The sequence below is a fragment of the Ceratotherium simum genome, chromosome 20 (genome assembly GCF_057802395.1).
Source record: "Ceratotherium simum simum isolate JZ-2026a chromosome 20, ASM5780239v1, whole genome shotgun sequence".
NCBI classification, from domain to species: Eukaryota; Metazoa; Chordata; class Mammalia; order Perissodactyla; family Rhinocerotidae; genus Ceratotherium; species Ceratotherium simum.
Genome location: NC_141919.1, coordinates 8,607,630 through 8,626,776, shown reverse-complemented (window position 1 = coordinate 8,626,776; position 19,147 = coordinate 8,607,630). Strand labels below are relative to the sequence as shown.

At 43.1% G+C, this 19,147-nt stretch overlaps 1 protein-coding gene across 1 annotated transcript in view; it reads right to left on the bottom strand.

The window, feature by feature from the left end:
• The window catches only part of FRMD3 (FERM domain containing 3), a 285,395-nt gene that overhangs the window by 93,087 nt on the left and 173,161 nt on the right, over nucleotides 1–19,147 (bottom strand). The window contains exons 4-6 of the mRNA XM_087444424.1: nucleotides 16,499–16,577; nucleotides 11,172–11,269; nucleotides 4,342–4,465 (exon numbers count right to left, since the gene is read on the bottom strand). Of these exons, the coding sequence (XP_087300550.1) occupies nucleotides 4,342–4,465; nucleotides 11,172–11,269; nucleotides 16,499–16,577 (301 nt within the window). The remainder of the gene's footprint in view (nucleotides 1–4,341; nucleotides 4,466–11,171; nucleotides 11,270–16,498; nucleotides 16,578–19,147) is intronic.

Genomic DNA, 19,147 nt, shown 5'->3' with positions numbered 1-19,147 from the left:
TCCCAACTATGTGACTTTCTGGAAAAGGCAAAACTATGGAGACAGTTAAAAGATCAGTGGTTGCCAGGGATTAGGGGAAGGGAAGGATGAATATGCAGAGCACAGATGATGTTTACAGCAGTGGAGGTATTCTGTATGATACTATAATGGTGGGTACACATCATTATACTATTGTCCAAGCCCATAGAATGTACAACATCAAGAGTGAACCTTAAGGTATATTGACTGTGGGTGATGATGATGTATCAATGTAGGTTTGCCAACTGTAACAAGTGTAGTACTCTGGTGAGGGATGTGGATAATGAGGGAGGTTATGCATATGTTGGGTATATATATATATGTAGGGGGTATAGGGGAAATCTCTGTACCTTCCACTCCGTTTTGCTTTGAATCTAAAACTGCTCTAAAAAAATAAAGTCTATTCAAAAAAACCCACCTCTATTAGTTAATGAGATTGTGAGGGCCATCAAGAGCTGTTTGCCAACTGTTTCCAGTTTGCACCTTCTGAACATCTGATTCAACTGCACTTCCCTGCTGTTGGGTAGGACCATGTGACTAGTTCTGGCCACGTGGTTAAGTAAAAGTTACATATATAATTGCCAAGCTGAAGCAAGACCTTCCAGAGCTCTCTTTTCCCTTTGGCTCAACAAATGGGAAATTCAAGCTTGTGACTGCCCCGAGCGACAATGATGAGCAGAGCCCCCAGCTGACCTCTGGTGGATACAGAGCAGAGCAAGAAATAAGGCTTTCTTGTTCTAAACCACCGAGCTTTAGGGGTTGTTTCCTCAGCAAAATCTAGCTTACCTTGACTGACATAAAGATGATCAATAACTATGGTATTGTATTTTCAAAACTGTTACTTCTCCCTGCCCTACTCTCTTGTCAGTCAAAGACATGGCACATTTAAGGAAGCAAAGTTGACCCAGGCATGAATTTCAGTCTTCACTCAAAAATCTCTTCAACAGCTAAAGGACTCTAAGCACTTTATCCATGGAAATTTCTACTAAAATCTTGGTCTCCTATTTTCAAGCACCTCAAAATTCCAAGAAGTCTCTCTCTCACTTTCTTCCCCCTAAAGAACTCTCCTATTCACGCCTGTCTGTCAAGCCACTTGGTTTCACCTTCACGCAGCGTGTAGCCTCCCAGGGAGAGAAGTTCTTCCTCCCTGATCAATTTTCTCCCAAGAATCACAGCTTTTGCCCCTCTTCAGAGAGCACAGGAGGAGAATGATCCTAATCAAGTCAAAAGGCCAGAGAACGTTGTGAACCCCACTGTGAATCATCATCATTTCTGCTAATATTTGAGTGTCTCTATTGCCATCTATTTTGTTTTCTTTCTCAACCGGTTCAGAAATCAGGTAGGAAGCAGGTGGTTATTAGTTTTGGGCCCCTCAAACCCCACTGAAGACCAAATGGGAGCCTCTCAGGAAGTTTCCGTAACAACAGTTCAATGGTCACACATTATCCCTTGCTGTGTGGGAGGGTCATGGCTGTGATAACCATGGAGAGTAAGATGGTCACTCCTTGGTGCAGTCTCGTACAGGGACGGGTCTTTTCCATCTAAGACTCCTTCCTGACACTGTCAGGTTTGCAGAGTAATCCAATTCCCATAATCCAATGGTCCAATTCCGACAGAAGATCAACACTTTCACTACCTGTATGCAAAGGGCTCCTTGAGCCCCCAGAGCAACCTCAGTCTCTACCAGCAGGTTTCCAACCAATTCCAGACAGCCCCTCCTCCTCCACACTGTCAGCCAGTTCTGCTCTTCTTATCTTCCCATCCAAACCTAAAATCTCCCTTGTTGCACTGATGCAGAAGGAAATGCACAAGTACTTGAGGAAGATGAGCAAAAATTCACTGGAAAATACCCCCTGAAACTCTCCTTGCAATATCACGTGATGTCTAGCTGTTTCATCCTTCAGACATACAACTTTGACTTCTTCACAAGTGTTTTCTGGATGTTACTGTGTAGCGCCAGAGAATGGCAACTTTGATCAAGCCATGGAACTCACCTCTGAGACCTATAAACCATGGCTGACTGATGACCTGCTACATCCCCTGGGTGCATGATGACTACTTTCAGGGCTATAAACAAATTCAGCTGCTGACAAAGTCCAACCTACAGCTTTCTGATTATAGAAAACAATCTGGAATCTTCTTTGATTCACTCGTAAAATCCAGTGGGTCACCAAGTCTTGCTGCAATGCCTTGCAAGACTCTCTTCTCTTTTCAATTTTCTCTACTCTTATTCTTTTTCAGATCCACGGCATCTCTTGCCAGGACAGTAGCAATAACTAACTGGTCCTGTTGCCCACAGTCTCCACCCTCTGGAGTCATCGCCATAGTGGTCACTGTGGAATATGATTACCTGATTGCCTCACCACGGCTCAGCACAGTGGACAAGAGCATGAGTGTTAGTGTCGGAGAAGAACAAGGTTCAAGTCCTGCCTCTGCCACTAACAGGGCAAGTCCTTTAGCCACTCCAGGCAGTGCTTTCTTCAACTCAGACTAGGAATAACAATGGCACCTATTTGGTAGAGTTTGGGAGGACTGAATGGAGTAATGCAAGTAAGGTTCTTAGCACAGTGTTTTGGCATCCAGTAAGTGCTCAATAAATGTTTATTATTATCATATATTGATATATCAATATCAATGATTATCATATATTATCATATAAACCATGATATGATTTATATCATATACATCATATAATATATATTATCATATATGTCATATGTCACCCAGGACATATATCATATGACACATCACATATCGTATATCATAATATGACATATTGTATATTGTATCATATATGACATATATTGTATATTGTATCATATATCATATAATCTGAGCATTTGAGGCCCTGCAAATTCTGATCACAGCAGATGTTCAATTCCCATCTCCTACCAATCCGCACAGTGGATCTGACTCCTTCATCCAGAGGGTCTCCCGCTATGCTCCCCAGACACTGTTGGTCCACAAACCCCTCAACTGGAATATTGGAACTTTATTTTTACCTCTAGTGTGCCTGCCCCCAAAATGTAAAAAGAACACTCATTGTGTCATATATTTTCAACAAAACTTTTCACTAGGAGACAATACTCTAAAATTACCCATGGACGTGGATGTTACTCTCTGAAATCAGGACAATTTTTTGATGTCTAATCATCTTTATCTCTAAGAACGAAGACCATCTTTTCCAAGCTGAAATATGCTGCCACCTCTAATGCCCACATGTATACTCTCCTCAGACTCACCAGAAGGGGGAGTGCCTGCATAAAGTAGGGAGCTTCAGGACTCCCTCACAAGGGGACAGTTATTTGCTCCAGAATTCATAATCCAGTGACACTATTTTCTTTATGATTACCAGAGGCCCAGAAGATGGAAGCATCTCAGCTCTTGCAGTTCTTCATCAATACTTGTCATAGCACAGCCCACGCTTCCTATTATTAAAATGAACTTTTCTGTGATCTGCAGTCATCTAAATTTCAGTTACTGACTAGAACACCTGAGTTACCTGAATTCTGAATTGGTGAGGCTTCCTATGCATGCTTCATTTCATTCCTGGTAGCTTATGCAGAGGGGAAGCATCACAATGCTTAAGAGCACAGACTCTGGAGCCAGGCTGCCTGGATTCAAATCCTGCCTCTGCCACTTCCTAACTGTGTGATCTTGGATAAAATGCTTAATCCTCTGTGCCTCAGTTCCCTCATCTGTAAAATGGAAATAACCACGGCACCTATCTCGTAGGTTGTTGTGAAGATTGAACGAGTCAATATGTGTAAGTAATCAGAACAGTGTGCGGTACACAGTGAGCACTACATGCGATTTCATCACTCCTAACATTACTACTTTGTGGTCAGCAATCACAGTTGTCCTGGAGCATCAGAGACAAGTAAAAGAGGAGCAGGTGCTGAATCGGCCATCTTGAAGGCAGCTCAGCAAAGGAAACCTTGTCGATAGATTCTACCCTACTTGGAGTCAAGGCTTCCAGCAATGGCCACAAGAGGGGAAGAGGCAATGCAAAATTAAAAATAGAAAGGATTACTTATTTACCCTCAACTTCACTTTCAGAAATTCAGGATGGTTAAAAACCCATAAGAAAAGATATGGCTCTAATAACTGGTGATGGTTCATAAACAGCCACCGAGGAGACTCCAACTATTGAGATACTTATTGATGGGGGACCTTGGCAGTGCCCAGAAATACTGCTCTGCCACGAGACACAGACTACCCATACCTCACAAATATTTTCACCTCACAACATGATTTCCATGTTCCCTGCAGTAAGAATACTTTCTCACCTCTATCATTCCTACAAATGTCTACACATATTACCTGAGTTCACTTTTATGGATTTCCACTATTTTTCTTTCCAGCTTCTGCGACTGCTTGGGGAAAATCTCAAACTCACTGATGTAATTCTCAGGATGCTCATCAGGATCATAATCACCGAGCTCAGCTGTAACCAATAAAAAATAAAGAGAGAGAGAGAGAGATTAAAAACAACAAGAGCAGCGTGCACCTGGAGGCTCCTGCCACCCAAAAGTAGAGCTTGGAATAAGCTCACCCAAGAAATGTATGTATATCCACGGAAAGACCACAGCCTGAGTGTCTAGAGGCTCATATTCTAGTTCAGATTTAACTGTGTGGGCTGCTTGGGCTCTTGCCAACCTCTCTGGGTCTCATTTTCTTCATCTATACAATAAAGGAATTTAAATCACTGGTTCTCAATGGGGCCCTATTGGCATTTTGGGGGTTAAACAATTCTTCATTGTTTCAGACCGTCCAAGGCATGGTAGGACATTTAGTGCCCCTACCCTTAAGGTACTAAGTGGTAGTGGCACACCCAGTCATTGTGACCACCAAAAGTGCCTGCCCCCCATATTTCTAAATGCTCCCCAGGATAGAAAGTGGCACTGCTTCTACTTGGAAACCACTGGACCTTCCTCAAGGATCCTTTCACAGCTAATTTTCTCTGAGAAAATTCCCAGGAATTCCCTGGCGGGAGCCGCCTGCTCTGACATTTGTGCAGGTGTGGCTCATTCAATGAAAAAAATCACAACATGAAGGCCCCCAAGAGGATTGCACTTAAAAATAAATGGATTGCTCTTCAAATTAAAGAGTGTGTATCTAAGTATGGACAAGCATGCCAGATGAAGGCTGTTGCTGGATTCTAACATAGGGCACCTCCAGAGGGTCCTTAAGGGTAAAAAGAAATGCCTGCACATCCCTGAGCCCCTGGAGGATCTAGGAGAGGATGGACCTAGGATGTGCATTGACCACAGCCTGGAGCAGCAAAGGTGATGCTCTGGCAGTGAGAATACTTTCTATTGATTCCACAAGCTTGCTAAGGAAAATGAGCTAGAAGGGGCAAATATCTCAGGAAGAAATGGCACCGGAGAGTAGATTAAAGATGGTGGGAAAATTGTATTAGAAGAATTTGATCACCAATATGACTTTAAAGTAGACAAAAATCAATATGTCTTGAGCACATCTGCGAAATCACATCCAACTCTGTAATTTGTCTCCACTGTCCCTTCATTGTTGAATCATCTAATGACTGTAAAAGGACAAAACTGGGAGAAGAGCAAAGCTCTTTAAAGCTTCTTAACAGAATCCAAATTACAGAGTTCTTAAAACAACCTAAAATGTATACCACATGGGGAAGGACTTATAAAATAAGACCCAAAATACCATCAACCATAGGGGGGAAATTGGTTAATTTGATCATATAAAAATTAAAATATTTCTGCCCGTTAAAGGATATCATAGTCAAAATAATAGATGGTAAGTTGAAAGAATATATTTGCAAAATCTAAAGCTGACAAGGGCTAATGTCTAGAACAAAGAAGAAATCCCTACAAATCAATAAGAAAACAGGCAGGAAAATGGTCAAAGGATATAAATAGCCAATTCATAGGAGGGAAAACCCAAAGGGCTAGTGTATGGAGGGATGCTCAAACTTACCAGTAATCAGAGCTCTGCAAACCAAAATAAGCCATCACTTTACACCTTTACACATCACTTTACACTTTACATAAGACGGGCAAGAAGCCGAGGAAGTCAGATAATTCTATGTGTTGGCAGAGACATGAGGAGATGGACATACTTATACACTTCTGGAGGATTCTTAATGCATGTAGCTCTTCCAGACAGCAAGCTGGGAGTATTTAGTGAAACATTATGACCCAGCAATCCCACTTATGGGCACATATTCTAGAAAAACTCTGGGTACAAAAAAGGATATGGAGGCAACTTGGCGTTCATTGTTGGTGGGAGCAATAAATAAAATGGGCGGTGTACCCCACTGGATACTCTATAGCAATTAAAAGCAACAGAATAGATGTACACTCAGCAATGTGAACAAGTTCCCAAAACAGTATTCTGAGCATAAAAAGGAAGAAATAAAATGAGTTCTATAACTCCATTTAATTTATGAGATGTGCAAGTATATACACACAAACAATACTAATCATTTTATGAGGATGTAAGGAAAGTCAAAGATATGTACGAACCTAGTTGTTGCCTTTAGGAATGGAAATGGAGAATAATGAAAAAAGGGAAATCACTCAATCTATTGACAGATGGGCCCAAAGGGACCAATGATGAGAATGGGCCATGAACTGATGATTAACTCAACCTAAGTTTCAAAAGAAACCCACATAATGTACCCACACATGCACACAAACACACACACATACATATGCCCCTGTGGTCCGGCTATGGGCCTAAAAATTTAGGAGATGGTATAATCCAATGCCCCCATTTTCCACAGGGAATGGACCACAGATACGAAACTGGGTCATCTTTAATGCAAGTTTCAGCTTGCATGGTGGTTGGTGAGGGAGGGTGTTGTTTGTGGGGGCACTTCTCCTTCCAGGAAAATCTGAGGTACAATGGACTTGTACTGCTAAACACTGCAAGTAAGAAGCCTGGCAAATGCCACAAAACTAACAGAAGAAATGCCATGGAACCCACACAGGGTTCCTGACAAGGCAAATGTCAACGCATCCCCCATCACAGGCCCTGCTGTCTTGTCCCTTAAAGCTTGTCTTGAACTCTGACTTCACCTGAAACAAAGGCAGTTTATAAACGATTAAGGGCTTCTAACGATTCAACTGTGTTTTCCATACCAACAAGAGTTGAGTAAGCAGCTTGTGGTTCTCTCTCCTACATGTGAGGTCGAGGGTAAAGTTGTGGCAAATGACATACAGCACTCTGGATGGCTCACAATTTGAAACAGGCCCTAGCACTTTTCTAAGAGAATTTCCCTGTCAGAAAAATCCAAAAAGTTGAAGCAAAAGGATGAGTGTGATTGGGTGATGGTAAGCCTAAAGGGCAAGCTTGGCCATGGCATTTCCCCTGCTCTGGGGAGGACTCATTCCAAACGAACTTGAGATACAAGACGTTACAGCTCTAGGGCCAACTCCTTCAGGAGCCTTCCCTGACCCCCCCTGCTGGGTCAGGGGCCCTCCTGAGGTCGTAGCAGGGATCCGTGTGTCCCTCTACTTAGTTATTAACACATCATCACAATGGTCTGTGTACTTGTCTGTCCCCCCCCCCACCCCCCACAGGGACTTTATACTGCAGTGCTTGCCACCTAGCAGCTGTTCCATAAATGTTCGGAGAACACAAGTAGAGAAACAAAGCATATGTTGGTGCAATTTAGACAAGTGCCCTGGTTCACGTCACACATTTAGTGGAGAACTTATGATGTGCCAGCCACGGTAGGCTGCAGTGAAAAAGACACCGAGAGTCCTACTTCTGTGGAATTTAGATTCCACACAGGGGGGAATGCAAAATAAGTCCAAAACAACTCAACAAGATAATTTCAGATACAAGTGCTTAAAAGACAACAAAACAGGAGTGTGAGAAAGAATGACGTGCAGGGTGCAGTCTACTTTAGAAGTAGACTTCTCAGAGGCAGTGACGTCTGAACTGAGTTTTGAATACCTAGAAGGAGCCACAGACCCACAGGTGTTGAACACACCAGGCAGAGGTGATAAGGACAATAATGTCGCCATGTTGCTGTTTTGTAGAAGGAAAACGAAAGATATTTTTACAAGAAAGGATATAAATAGATCCCTGGGGTGCTGTGTGTTGTGTTTGTTTTGCAATTGGTATTTTGAAAGAAAATGCATGCATTGCAAGTATCGAATATGCTCACTATATTCAGTGTGTACAGGTAGCAAAACTCTAGGTGGCTGTCTGTTCTTTATATACTCAGAATATACTGAGGCTTAAATCATGCTCCTTGAAAGAGCACCGGCAAACAAGAAGCCAAAGAAAAGTCACGTGGCCTCCCGCCTTCTCAACATTTACTCCACATTCCTGATCACTCTCCCTAAGCACAAGCAGTTCCCACACAGCAGATCGTTATCTGCATTTGTAATAATCTCTAGAGCTGCTGAAGTATCACCCGAGCATCAGAGAACTTAATGAGTTCAGCTTTTACTGGATTTGCCTCAAATGGCCCATGGACACTGCTGCATTTTAGCGCTGAAAGGTCCTTTTGAGGTCTGCCAGTCCATTTCCAACGCTACAGCATCTGTGTGTGTGGTCAGTGGTAACAGCGTTGAGGGATAAAAGAGGGCCCTAACCGTCTGGATGGAGCCTGTGTGGCTTTATTTCAAACGTCAAACAGGATGGCGAGCTTCCCATTACAGACCCATATTGAGTTTGTCCTTGGAGAATTGATCATAACTCACTAATGCCTAAATGCATTCTGAAATCCTCTATGCCGGTCTGTTGCTTGGATTAGTATCGATTCACTTTTCCCTTATGGAAGACAGTGCTCTGTCTTGACATGAGTACAGCCATGTTTGGCTGCTCCATTGACCTACAGCCACCAGCACAAAAAGAAATATAAAAGCTGCTTTCTGCGTGGTGGGAACTGGCCCTTCTCTCACGGAGGGAGTTGCAAGTTGTAACATTTCAAGGCTCTTGGAGCGTCGTAGCATGGGATGGACTGGCCATCTGTGCCGGGCTGGGACGATAACCAAAGAGAACAATGCACGTACACAACTACTGTGCTGGGACGTTAGCCAGGGGGCTCAGTGCACGTACGCCACTGGTAACCATTTTGTGCATGGGAACACTAAATGCTTGCTCTGCAAACTCTGTAATTGCTTACTCTGAAAATTACTGATGGTATAAAAACTGCTGGAAACTGAGCCCCGGTGAGAGTTCCACCTGTGGAAGGGACACCTTGCCCAGGACGTGTGATCCTTGCCCAGCCGCGTCGATTGACAGGGCTCTCCCGGCAGTGGGGCGTGGATGTTGTGAGTAACTGATTTGATGTGAAGTAATTGATTTGATATGAAGTAATTGATTTGATGTGTTCTCTTTTCGGTCAACCTGGTGTTTCTCTTTCCGGTTGATTTGTGTCATTTCTCTTCAGCCGATGTGGGTGTTTTCCCTTTCCAGTCGGGCTGATGTTTTTTCCCTCTTAATATTTGACCTATTTGGATCTGTTTGCAGACTATCGCCTTTACTATCCTCTATATAATAAAATATACCTTCAGTCCATTTGTTTGGAGTGGAAAGTGTCTTTTACATCTCCGATCGAATCCCCGAACCTCTCATAACATGCTCCCTAACTGGGAATCTGCAGTCTTCACAGGGATGGAAGATAACTATGGGGTTTTAACATCCTTAGCTCTGATGCAAGAAAGGCGGCTTGCGGAAGCACACACTCCACCTCGGGGCAGAGGGAAGAGTGATTTCCCATCACAGCATCACTGTAGTTCTGACTTGAAACGTGAATATCTCCAAGGGTTTTAACACCTCTGCCAAAATCCGCCACACAGCACTCGGGTGCTTTCAGGGGGAGGGGAAACAGCACAGACACACTCTTCAGACCTCTCAGAGAGCACACATGCCTGGAGACGAGTCCAAGGAACTACATCACAGCACAGAGCATCCCGGGGACAGTGTTGGCAACAGTGAAACCCCCGGGACAAGGATGGCTGTCTCTCTGAAGCTGTGAATGAGGCCTGGAACTCTGATGGGCAGACGACCGTCATGATCCGCTTATGACCCATCGTGAGCTCCTTTGTTATTCCAGACTCTTTACGAGGTTGACGTGCTCACTTGGTAATCTCCCTCTCCATCCCTCCTCTCTTCTCCTATCTCCCCTCCCTGCCCTCTCCTTCTCTCATAAACATGTCATTAGCATTCATGCTACAAATTGCTGGATCACCCGGGTCCCTCCAAACTGGCCCCGCTGCCAGCTGCCTCCCAATGGGCCCAGGAGAATAGAACACCTGAGTCCTTCTTCACTTGGGTCCTGGGCCCATCCCCATGGCGATGTGCTGCCTTGGGCCCTTCCCTCAAACAGCTTGTTCTTACAGGTGGAAACATCCAGAAGCCCACCCTGGGTCATATGTGCTTCTGTTTCCCACTGCCCCATGCTCTGGGGCTTGTTGAACCCTGAAAATAAGTCTCATGAAATCTTTACACGGCAGTGAAGGAGGTATGACTACCCCATTTAATATATGAAGAAGCAAACTTAAGAGCTTAAATAATTTGTCTGATGTGGAATCACCAGGAAATGAGAAGTAAGCTTCAAACCGAGGTGCAACAGACTGTGACCTGGTGCTCTCTTCACCATGGCCCATGGCTACAAAAGCCGAGAATTAGACACCGTGTACATGTACACATATATACACATACTACACGTATGAATACGTACATATATAAAAATGCTTTGACACTTCATTTCAAATGTCTGAAATGACACCTGTTTGACACCTATCTCCCTGGACACAGTTTCCTCCCTCAATATACCCATTAGGCCCACACCTGGCGGCCAGAGCGCAGAGCACAGAACACCCAGCGTCCCTTCAGAGCTTCTTATCAAGTCACGCACTCAGGCCCCTTTGAAAGAGAGACTCTGAGCTCTACCACAGGGCCTGGAGGACCTTTGTTCTTGCAGAGGCCCCTGTGACCACCACAGCCCAGCCTTCCACCAGGGTGCCACTGGCTTGAGGGGTAAGGTGAGTAGGGGCTGTGTTGCTAAGTACCCAGCCTTGCCTGAGCTCAGACCACGAACATGGGCAGGATGGGCACAGGTGGGGGAGGAGGGGGCCTCTGAATAGCCAGAGCTCTACAGTCCAGTGCCAGTGTAGGGGGGGTGAGGGTGGGGCAGCCACGGCCACACTTACCTTGAACAATACAGGCACCCAGGTAGGCAGCGTCTGAAAAGGAGCAGAGCAGTCGGCCATGGAAAATGTCTCTCTTAATTTGCAGGAACAAGAGGTACCTGCAATACAAAAGGAGAAAGAGTCGCCCTCAGTTTTGGCTGAGGTCTGGAAGAAGAGGAAGGATTGTTCATGCCTATCTACTGGGTCACCAGAGCCCTACCCAGCTCCAAGGAGTGGCCGAGACACGCCAAGCCCCTCAGAGGACAAGCAGAGGAAACTGAGAGGGGCCCTCTGAGTCCAGAAAATCTGAAGTGTCTGCGGCAGATTCCGAAGCTGGGTGGCTGGCCCTTTTCAAAGATACACGAGAAGGACTGAGGAAACCCACAGGGCCCAGCAGTGACTGTTCCTGGCAGGAACTCCCACATGATGACAACCACGGCCACTGTCACCACCACTCACACCTCAGGTACATGCTGCCCAGGTTCTGTGTGAAATGGAGAGTCAGGAGATGGAGTCAGTCAGTATACGGGGACCAGTCTTGGGGGCAGACAGACTCACAATAGTCAATCTCAGAATCTCAGAAAGACTTGGTTGTGAGGCCAAGAGCCAACGTCTTCACAGCTAGAGCTGTCGTCTGTTTAGTGTCCTCTCCCCTTTCCAGAGACGGCAAACTCAGATGCCACAGAGCCAGGCAGACCTGATAATGAGTGAATTGCGAGGGCTGAGGGGTCGGGGGGCAGGATGGAGAGTGCTGGCTCCCGTGAAGGGGTCGCCCTGCACAGCTCCAGCCAGGGCTCCCGCAGAAAGGCAGGCCAAAGGCGTCTAGCTTTTCGAGAAAACCAAGGAGACTGGATTTAGAAGTGAAACCCTTTGAATTATAATGTTGCAACAAATTCTGTTTTTGCAAACACTGTAGAGCCAAACAAAAAATACACAATTCAGCCAGGGGAGGGGACAGGCCAGTTAGGAACCCCTGGCTCAGGCCCCTCCTGTCACTGTCCCCTCTGCCCTCTGCGCTGATCAAGCCGTCCTCAGATCTGCTGTCTTTCTCCTGTCAGCCAGGTTGGTTCTCTCCTTCAAGTCTCAGGCTTGGGTCTACTGGTTCTGACTAAAGTAACTTTGCAGATGTGTACAGCTTCTTCCTGTGCTCATTTGAGAGTTTAACTCTCAGAGACCCATCTTTTTTTTTCCTTTCCAGGTTCTTGGGATGGGGAGGGGACACCACTCAATCCATCCCAGGTACCACCTCCAGTGCTCAAACAATCTGACCTTTACTCAACTTGTGAGAACCATAGGCACAACCCCATCCAGAGAGTGTCAGTAAGGAGCTCAGATCACACAGGCGCTGCCACCCCCAGGCGCTGGAGCTCGCCTTCTCTGGGCGCTGGTTCCCCTAAAGCACACTGGACACCCTGCAGGGCTCAGGGGCTCACTGGTGTTTCCATTTGAGGAATCTTTATCCCACACCTGCTTTATACGTGCACTGTGCTGGGCACGTTGGACATGGTGGAGGCTCAGATGACACTCTCTGTCCCCAACTTTGTATGGAATTGTGTCCAGGGGATAAAGGCAGTCCCTAATAAATTTCATATCTAGAGTTTGGTGTGCATTTTGTCAGAGGAACAAGATTGCACTTGGTAGATAAGGACCCACAGCAGCTCCCTAAACCAGTGCCTCTCACACTTTAGCGAGCACTTGAATGACCTGGTGGAGATCTTGTTAGAATGTGGATTCTGGTTCAGTGGGTCTGGGTGGGGCATAAGAGCCCATATTTATAATAAGCTCCCTGGTGATGCTGTGCTGCAGGCCCATGGACCACACTTTGAGTAATAAGGTTCTAAACCAGAGGTTCTCAGCCCTGACTGCATGTTAGAATCACCTGCCGAGCTTGTGAAAAATACCAACACTGTGGTCCCTACCCCAGACCCAATTAAATCAGAATCTGGGTCTCCACAAAAACTTGTGCACAAATGTTCACAGCAGCATTATTCATAATAGCTAAAAGGTGGAAACAGCCCAAATGCCCAACTGATGAATGGATAGAAGAAAGTGGTATATCCATACAATGGGATATTATTCTGCCATAAAGAGGAATGAAGTACTGATAGATGCTACAACATGGATGAACCTTGAAAATATTAAGCTAAGTGAAAAGAAGCCAGTCACAAAATACCACATATTGCACGATTCCACTTATATGAAATGTCCAGAACAGGCAACTCTATAGAGACAGAAAGTAGATTAGTGGCTGCCAGGGACTGGGGAAGGGGAGAATAGGGAATGATCCCTTGGGCAGTGGGTTTCCTACTGGGGTGATAAAAATGTTCTGGAATTAGATTGTGGTGATGGTGGCACAACTTTGTGCACACACTAAACCCACTGAAGTGTACACTGTAATGTCTGCCCCTAAATTCTAACACTTTTGAGAATCCAAATTGCCTTAGTAGAGTTCTCAAATTTTGACATGCTTTAAAATTACCTGGAGGGCTTACGAAAATACAGATTGCTGGGCCCCATCCCAGGTCTGGGACAGGGGCCGAGCTCCCAGGGGATGCTGATGCTGTGGGTCCAGGGACCTCACTTGGAGGACCATGGCCAGAGACCACTCAGAATGTCAATATCACAAAACACTTGAAATGATCGAATCTTTCCTTTTTTAAAGATTGTAAACTACCAGGCCAAAGGTCACGAGGTTTCCTCTCTACTTGCTGACTGTATGCACTGAACACAAAGCATTCCTTTCTACTTTTTGATGAGTTTTGTAGTGAAAAAGAGTTTTGAATAACTGTTTACTGATGAATGAGAGGTTTGGGTCCTAATCCCATAACTCAGAAATCAAGAGTGAGGAAAGCTTCCCGAGAAAAGAAAATCAGCTTTCACAACATCCGAGCTTGGGTCCCTGCTCATATCAGTGATCTCGAGAGACAACCATGGATTATCGTGGATTCAGCATAATCCACTCAGCCTTACAAATGGCTTCAGGTTCAAACGCTCATTTTTTAATATGACAGCCACCAAATAAATAAATAAATAACGTCTCTTCCTTTGGCATCACTCACACGAAAGGATTAAGGAACAAAAGCACAAGAGGATCTGGGGCCTACATTACTGTGCACCCGTTAATGACATTGCTTCTCTACCTAATATGAATTCAAAGACGGCTCTTACTAAAAAATTAAAACCAACATACGTTGATTATATTCAATTGTATACAGCATTTACAAAAGCCCCAGAAATCTAAAGAATTGTAAGATGACTGCATAAATGGAGAGACAAAGGATGAAAAATGATTTCAAATATCCTTTTTTGTATTTTTGGTGTTTTGTTCTTTTAAACCTGCCTTTTTCTCAATGTTTCTTTAGCCCTAAGCATGGTCATGAATGTGGGTCTTAATTCCTCATATATTAAACTCTTCTTAAATTTTAGATTAATTTTATAATAAAATAATTTATCAATGCCTTTTTCTCAATGTTTCTTTAGCCCTAAGCATGGTCATGAATGTGGGTCTTAATTCCTCATATATTAAACTCTTCTTAAATTTTAGATTAATTTTATAATAAAATAATTTATCAAACAGAAAACCTAAACACTTTCAAGGTAGTGTTTCAACCATAAGTACCAGGGACATTCCACAGATTCTAGATTCATTTTTAATTCTAAGGACTGTGTTGACTAAGAAAAGCCCATTTCTACCTGTGCAAGGACATGGTATTGTCTTAATTTCCTTAGGAGACATAAACATGATCATGATTTTCCACTATTCATACCTTAGCTATTCAGTCAAATGCAGGAAAATGCTAGCAAATTTAATTGAGAGGGGTTTAACCAGGGTTATTAACTAAAACTTTGTACTCACTTTCAAATGAGACTTTTCTCAACAAAAGATCCATCCTTAACTTATGTTGCAACACATATTCAATTTTTACCCCCCAGACAAGAATTTAAAGAAAACAAATGACAAAAGGGAGCCATTTTGGCACCTGACAAAATAATGCCTGGCATTAGTATTTGATTTGATCTTCCTAATCACACTGTTAGCACCCAGAGGGCAGGACGAATCTCTCCTTTCTTTCTGTGGCTCAACAGCCCCCATCCCCTGGGCTGTGCAGAGAGTAGGAACTGATGAACAACTCATCAAATAAATGAATAAGTTTTTCAAGCCAAAAGCAGGCCAAAGCCACATACCGTAGAATTCCATTTATATGAAACATCCAGAACAGTGTCTTTTTGGGGTGATGAGAAAATGTTCTGGAACTAGATAGTGGGGATGGTTGCCTAACACTGGCATGTTTGTAATGCCACTGAATTATACACTTGGAAATGGTGACACTAACTTATAAGTGTGAATTTTACCTCAATTAATAAAAAAGCTGGCCAGATTGCAAAATACCAACACCACTTCTAATGTCCGTCATCTATGTATCCGTCCTTTCCACACACACACCCTGCCCCCGCCCCCAAGCACGAACCTCACTAAATGGCTGTGCACAAATTAATAGCAGAGAACGGAACCATCTGCTCCCTTCCAACGTCGCCTCAGTGCCACTGTGGTCAAGCTTTACTGACGCTCGTGGATAACAAGAAAGCAAAGTATCCAAGAAACCCATACATTCCCCTGCAAGTGAAGATCAGAGCAAACTGCATTTGCTTCTCCGCTGCATTCGGACCTATGCAGAGTATTTTGAGAGATGATTATGCACAGTGATCTTTGCCTTCATCTAATCAGATCCTCATCAAGAACTAAGCACACATGGGCTCTTCTCCATCCACCAAGTTGGCCCTCCGGGGACCCTGTTCAGCTGCATTGACTGAGGCTGGTCACAGAAGGTAGACTGAACATGGCCCCCACAGAGGGAGAGAAGGGAGGAGGCCCGAGGACTGGAAAATTTGGCTCTACAAGTAGAGGGAAGCCAGCCCCACCATAGGCCACTTAGCAAGTGGAATGTGGATGACAAACAGTCCTTTCTATCAAGTGATCTTTTCCCTCCCAGAGAAGCTTAGATCCAAAAGATAGGCTGTGGGGGCTACACTAGCTAGGAATTTGCCCATATCCTAAGGACTGTCATCTCCTGTTTATTTTTAGCACCCCACTGTCAGACGTTTTCAGAGAGGACCTCCCCCTTATAACCACTGCTTTTTCGTGCAGTTAATTACACTCCCAATGACAACTGTTTGAAAAATCCCGAGACAATTAAGTGCAACAGAATCACTGCAAGCCAGAATGCTGAGTGGAGCGACTGCTTCGTTGAGATGCTCTGCTCCAGGCAGGAGGCTCATGTCGCCTGTAAGACTCGGAGGCCCTGGCTGGCCAGAGGGGCATGTTAAACAGACAAACAAATGGAAAATACCTTGTGAGCTCTTCTTTAATCTTCAAGGGTTCGTGTGGGTAGAATTTCACTCTAAAGCACATGGTGTATGGTGGATGAGCTGAAACATCATAAAGAAAAGGCATGAGAAAAGCAGCAAAAGACCAGGGACTCAAACACACACAGGAAAGTCAGCATGAAGCCTACACCCTGCCTGGGGTGGGGCAGGGGAGGGGTGATCTTCTGGAAAAGCAGATATCATGCCCAAGAGAAAACAGCAACAGTGACAAAACTCAAAGAAAACGGCTGACAGGACACTCAGAGCAAACGTGGGACACAGGTCGGCTAGTCGGTGAGCACAGCTTCCCACCTCACAGCTCCCTTCCTTCCTTCGTTCCCACCAGGTCACAGCTTCAATAACATTTTCTCTTCCAATTCTCCCCACCCCCCATGAGCGATAAATTGCCCATAAGCACCATTCAGGTTTTTGGGCTAGGAAAATATTTTTTAGGCTGTGAGGTGGAAAAATGTCACATGACTAGTTTTCCCAAAGTGATGGTGTCTTTGAAGTAAAATCGAGATTTTAAAAATGGATTCAGCCATGCACAGATCCTACTTTGTATATTTTAGTATTATCTATCTATGAGGCAGTCACTTGTGAGAAAATAAACACTTTTATATTTTCCTGATTTGTCTGAATCAAGATAGCACTACACAGACTGAAATTCTGTGAGGTTGAGGTTCATGATTTTGGAATGTTCTAATTGCATCAAATATCTGGAACTCAATGACCAGCTAATGGTATTCTAACACTTTTTAGAATTAGAACACCTCTAATTCTAACAGGATTTCTAAGACCTTTAATTGTAAGATCATTGTGGACTTGCAATATTAATCTACTAAGTGCACACAGTGTAGCAAAATAAACGGACACCTCCTGTACAGCAAAGAAACAGTGAAGAAAAATATAGGTGATTCTCAAGTCATTCATCTTTCATGATATCTAAGGAATTCAGTTTTGACTCAAAATATTTTATCTTTACATATTCCCCAGATTTAATTTGTTTAAGTCATTACCTTTAAAGGATTAAAACTAATAGTTCATTATAAAACGCTCGGGTTGTCCTTAATAGAAAGGTTGAGACACTTTTAATAAGAGCAACAGAGCAAAAAAAACAAAATGGAAATAACATAAAAGAGAAAAAGAATTTTTCTTTTTTCTTTCCTTTCTTCTGTCTTTTATTGAAGTCCTCAAAATTAATACATGTTTAAGCATAACCAATGAAGATGATAGATAGATAGATAGATAGATAGATAGATAGATAGATGCTAAGTGATAGATAGATAGATAGATGATAGATAGATAGATAGATAGATAGATGGATAGATAGATAGATGCTAAGTGATAGATAGATAGATGCTAAGTGATAGATAGATAGATAGATAGATGCTAAGTGATAGATAGATAGATAGATGATAGATAGATAGATAGATAGATAGATAGATGCTAAGTGATAGATAGATAGATGCTAAGTGATAGATAGATAGATGATAAGTGATAGATAGATAGATGATAGATAGATGATAAGTGATAGATAGATAGATAGATGATAAGTGATAGATAGATAGATGATAGATGATAAGTGATAGATAGATAGATAGATGATAAGTGATAGATAGATAGATGATAGATAGATGATAAGTGATAGATAGATAGACAGATGATAAGTGATAGATAGATAGATGATAGATAGATGATAAGTGATAGATAGATAGATGATAGATAGATGATAAGTGATAGATAGATAGATAGATGATAAGTGATAGATAGATAGATGATAGACAGATGATAAGTGATAGATAGATAGACAGATGATAAGTGATAGATAGATAGATAGATGATAGATAGATGATAAGTGATAGATAGATAGATAGATGATAGATAGATGATAAGTGATAGATAGATAGATAGATGCTAAGTGACAGATAGATAGATGATAGATAGATGATAAGTGATAGATAGATAGATAGATGATAGATAGATGATAAGTGATAGATAGATGGATGATAAGTGATAGATAGATAGATGATAGATAGATGATAAGTGATAGATAGATAGATAGATGATAGATAGATGATAAGTGATAGATAGATAGATAGATGATAGATAGATGATAAGTGATAGATAGATAGATGATAAGTGATAGATAGATAGATAGATAGATGATAGATAGATGATAAGTGATAGATAGATAGATGATAAGTGATAGATAGACAGATAGATGATAGACAGACAGACAGAGGCATGAGCCATCCCTTCCACTCTCCGTCTTTGTCTCTATTCCTACCCCTTCTGTCCCTCAGGTTCCCGCCCCATCCCCAACTCTCCAAAACTGTTCACAACTTCCTCTATCTTCCTCCACCCCTGGCCATCCTCACACAAATGCATGCCAATGTGACTGCATATGTGAGGGATTGTTTCTTCTAATTTATTCTCCCAAAATGAGATCATACTACATACATTTCTCTTGTTTTTCTCACTTAACTCTACATTTTGCTCATTCCTCTAGGACAGTAGATGAAGATCTAACTCGTCTATAATGACTGCAGAAGAGTTCATATTGTGGATACACCAGAATTCACTCCACTCTTCCATTTAATCATCATTCAGGTTGTTTCCACATTTTTGCA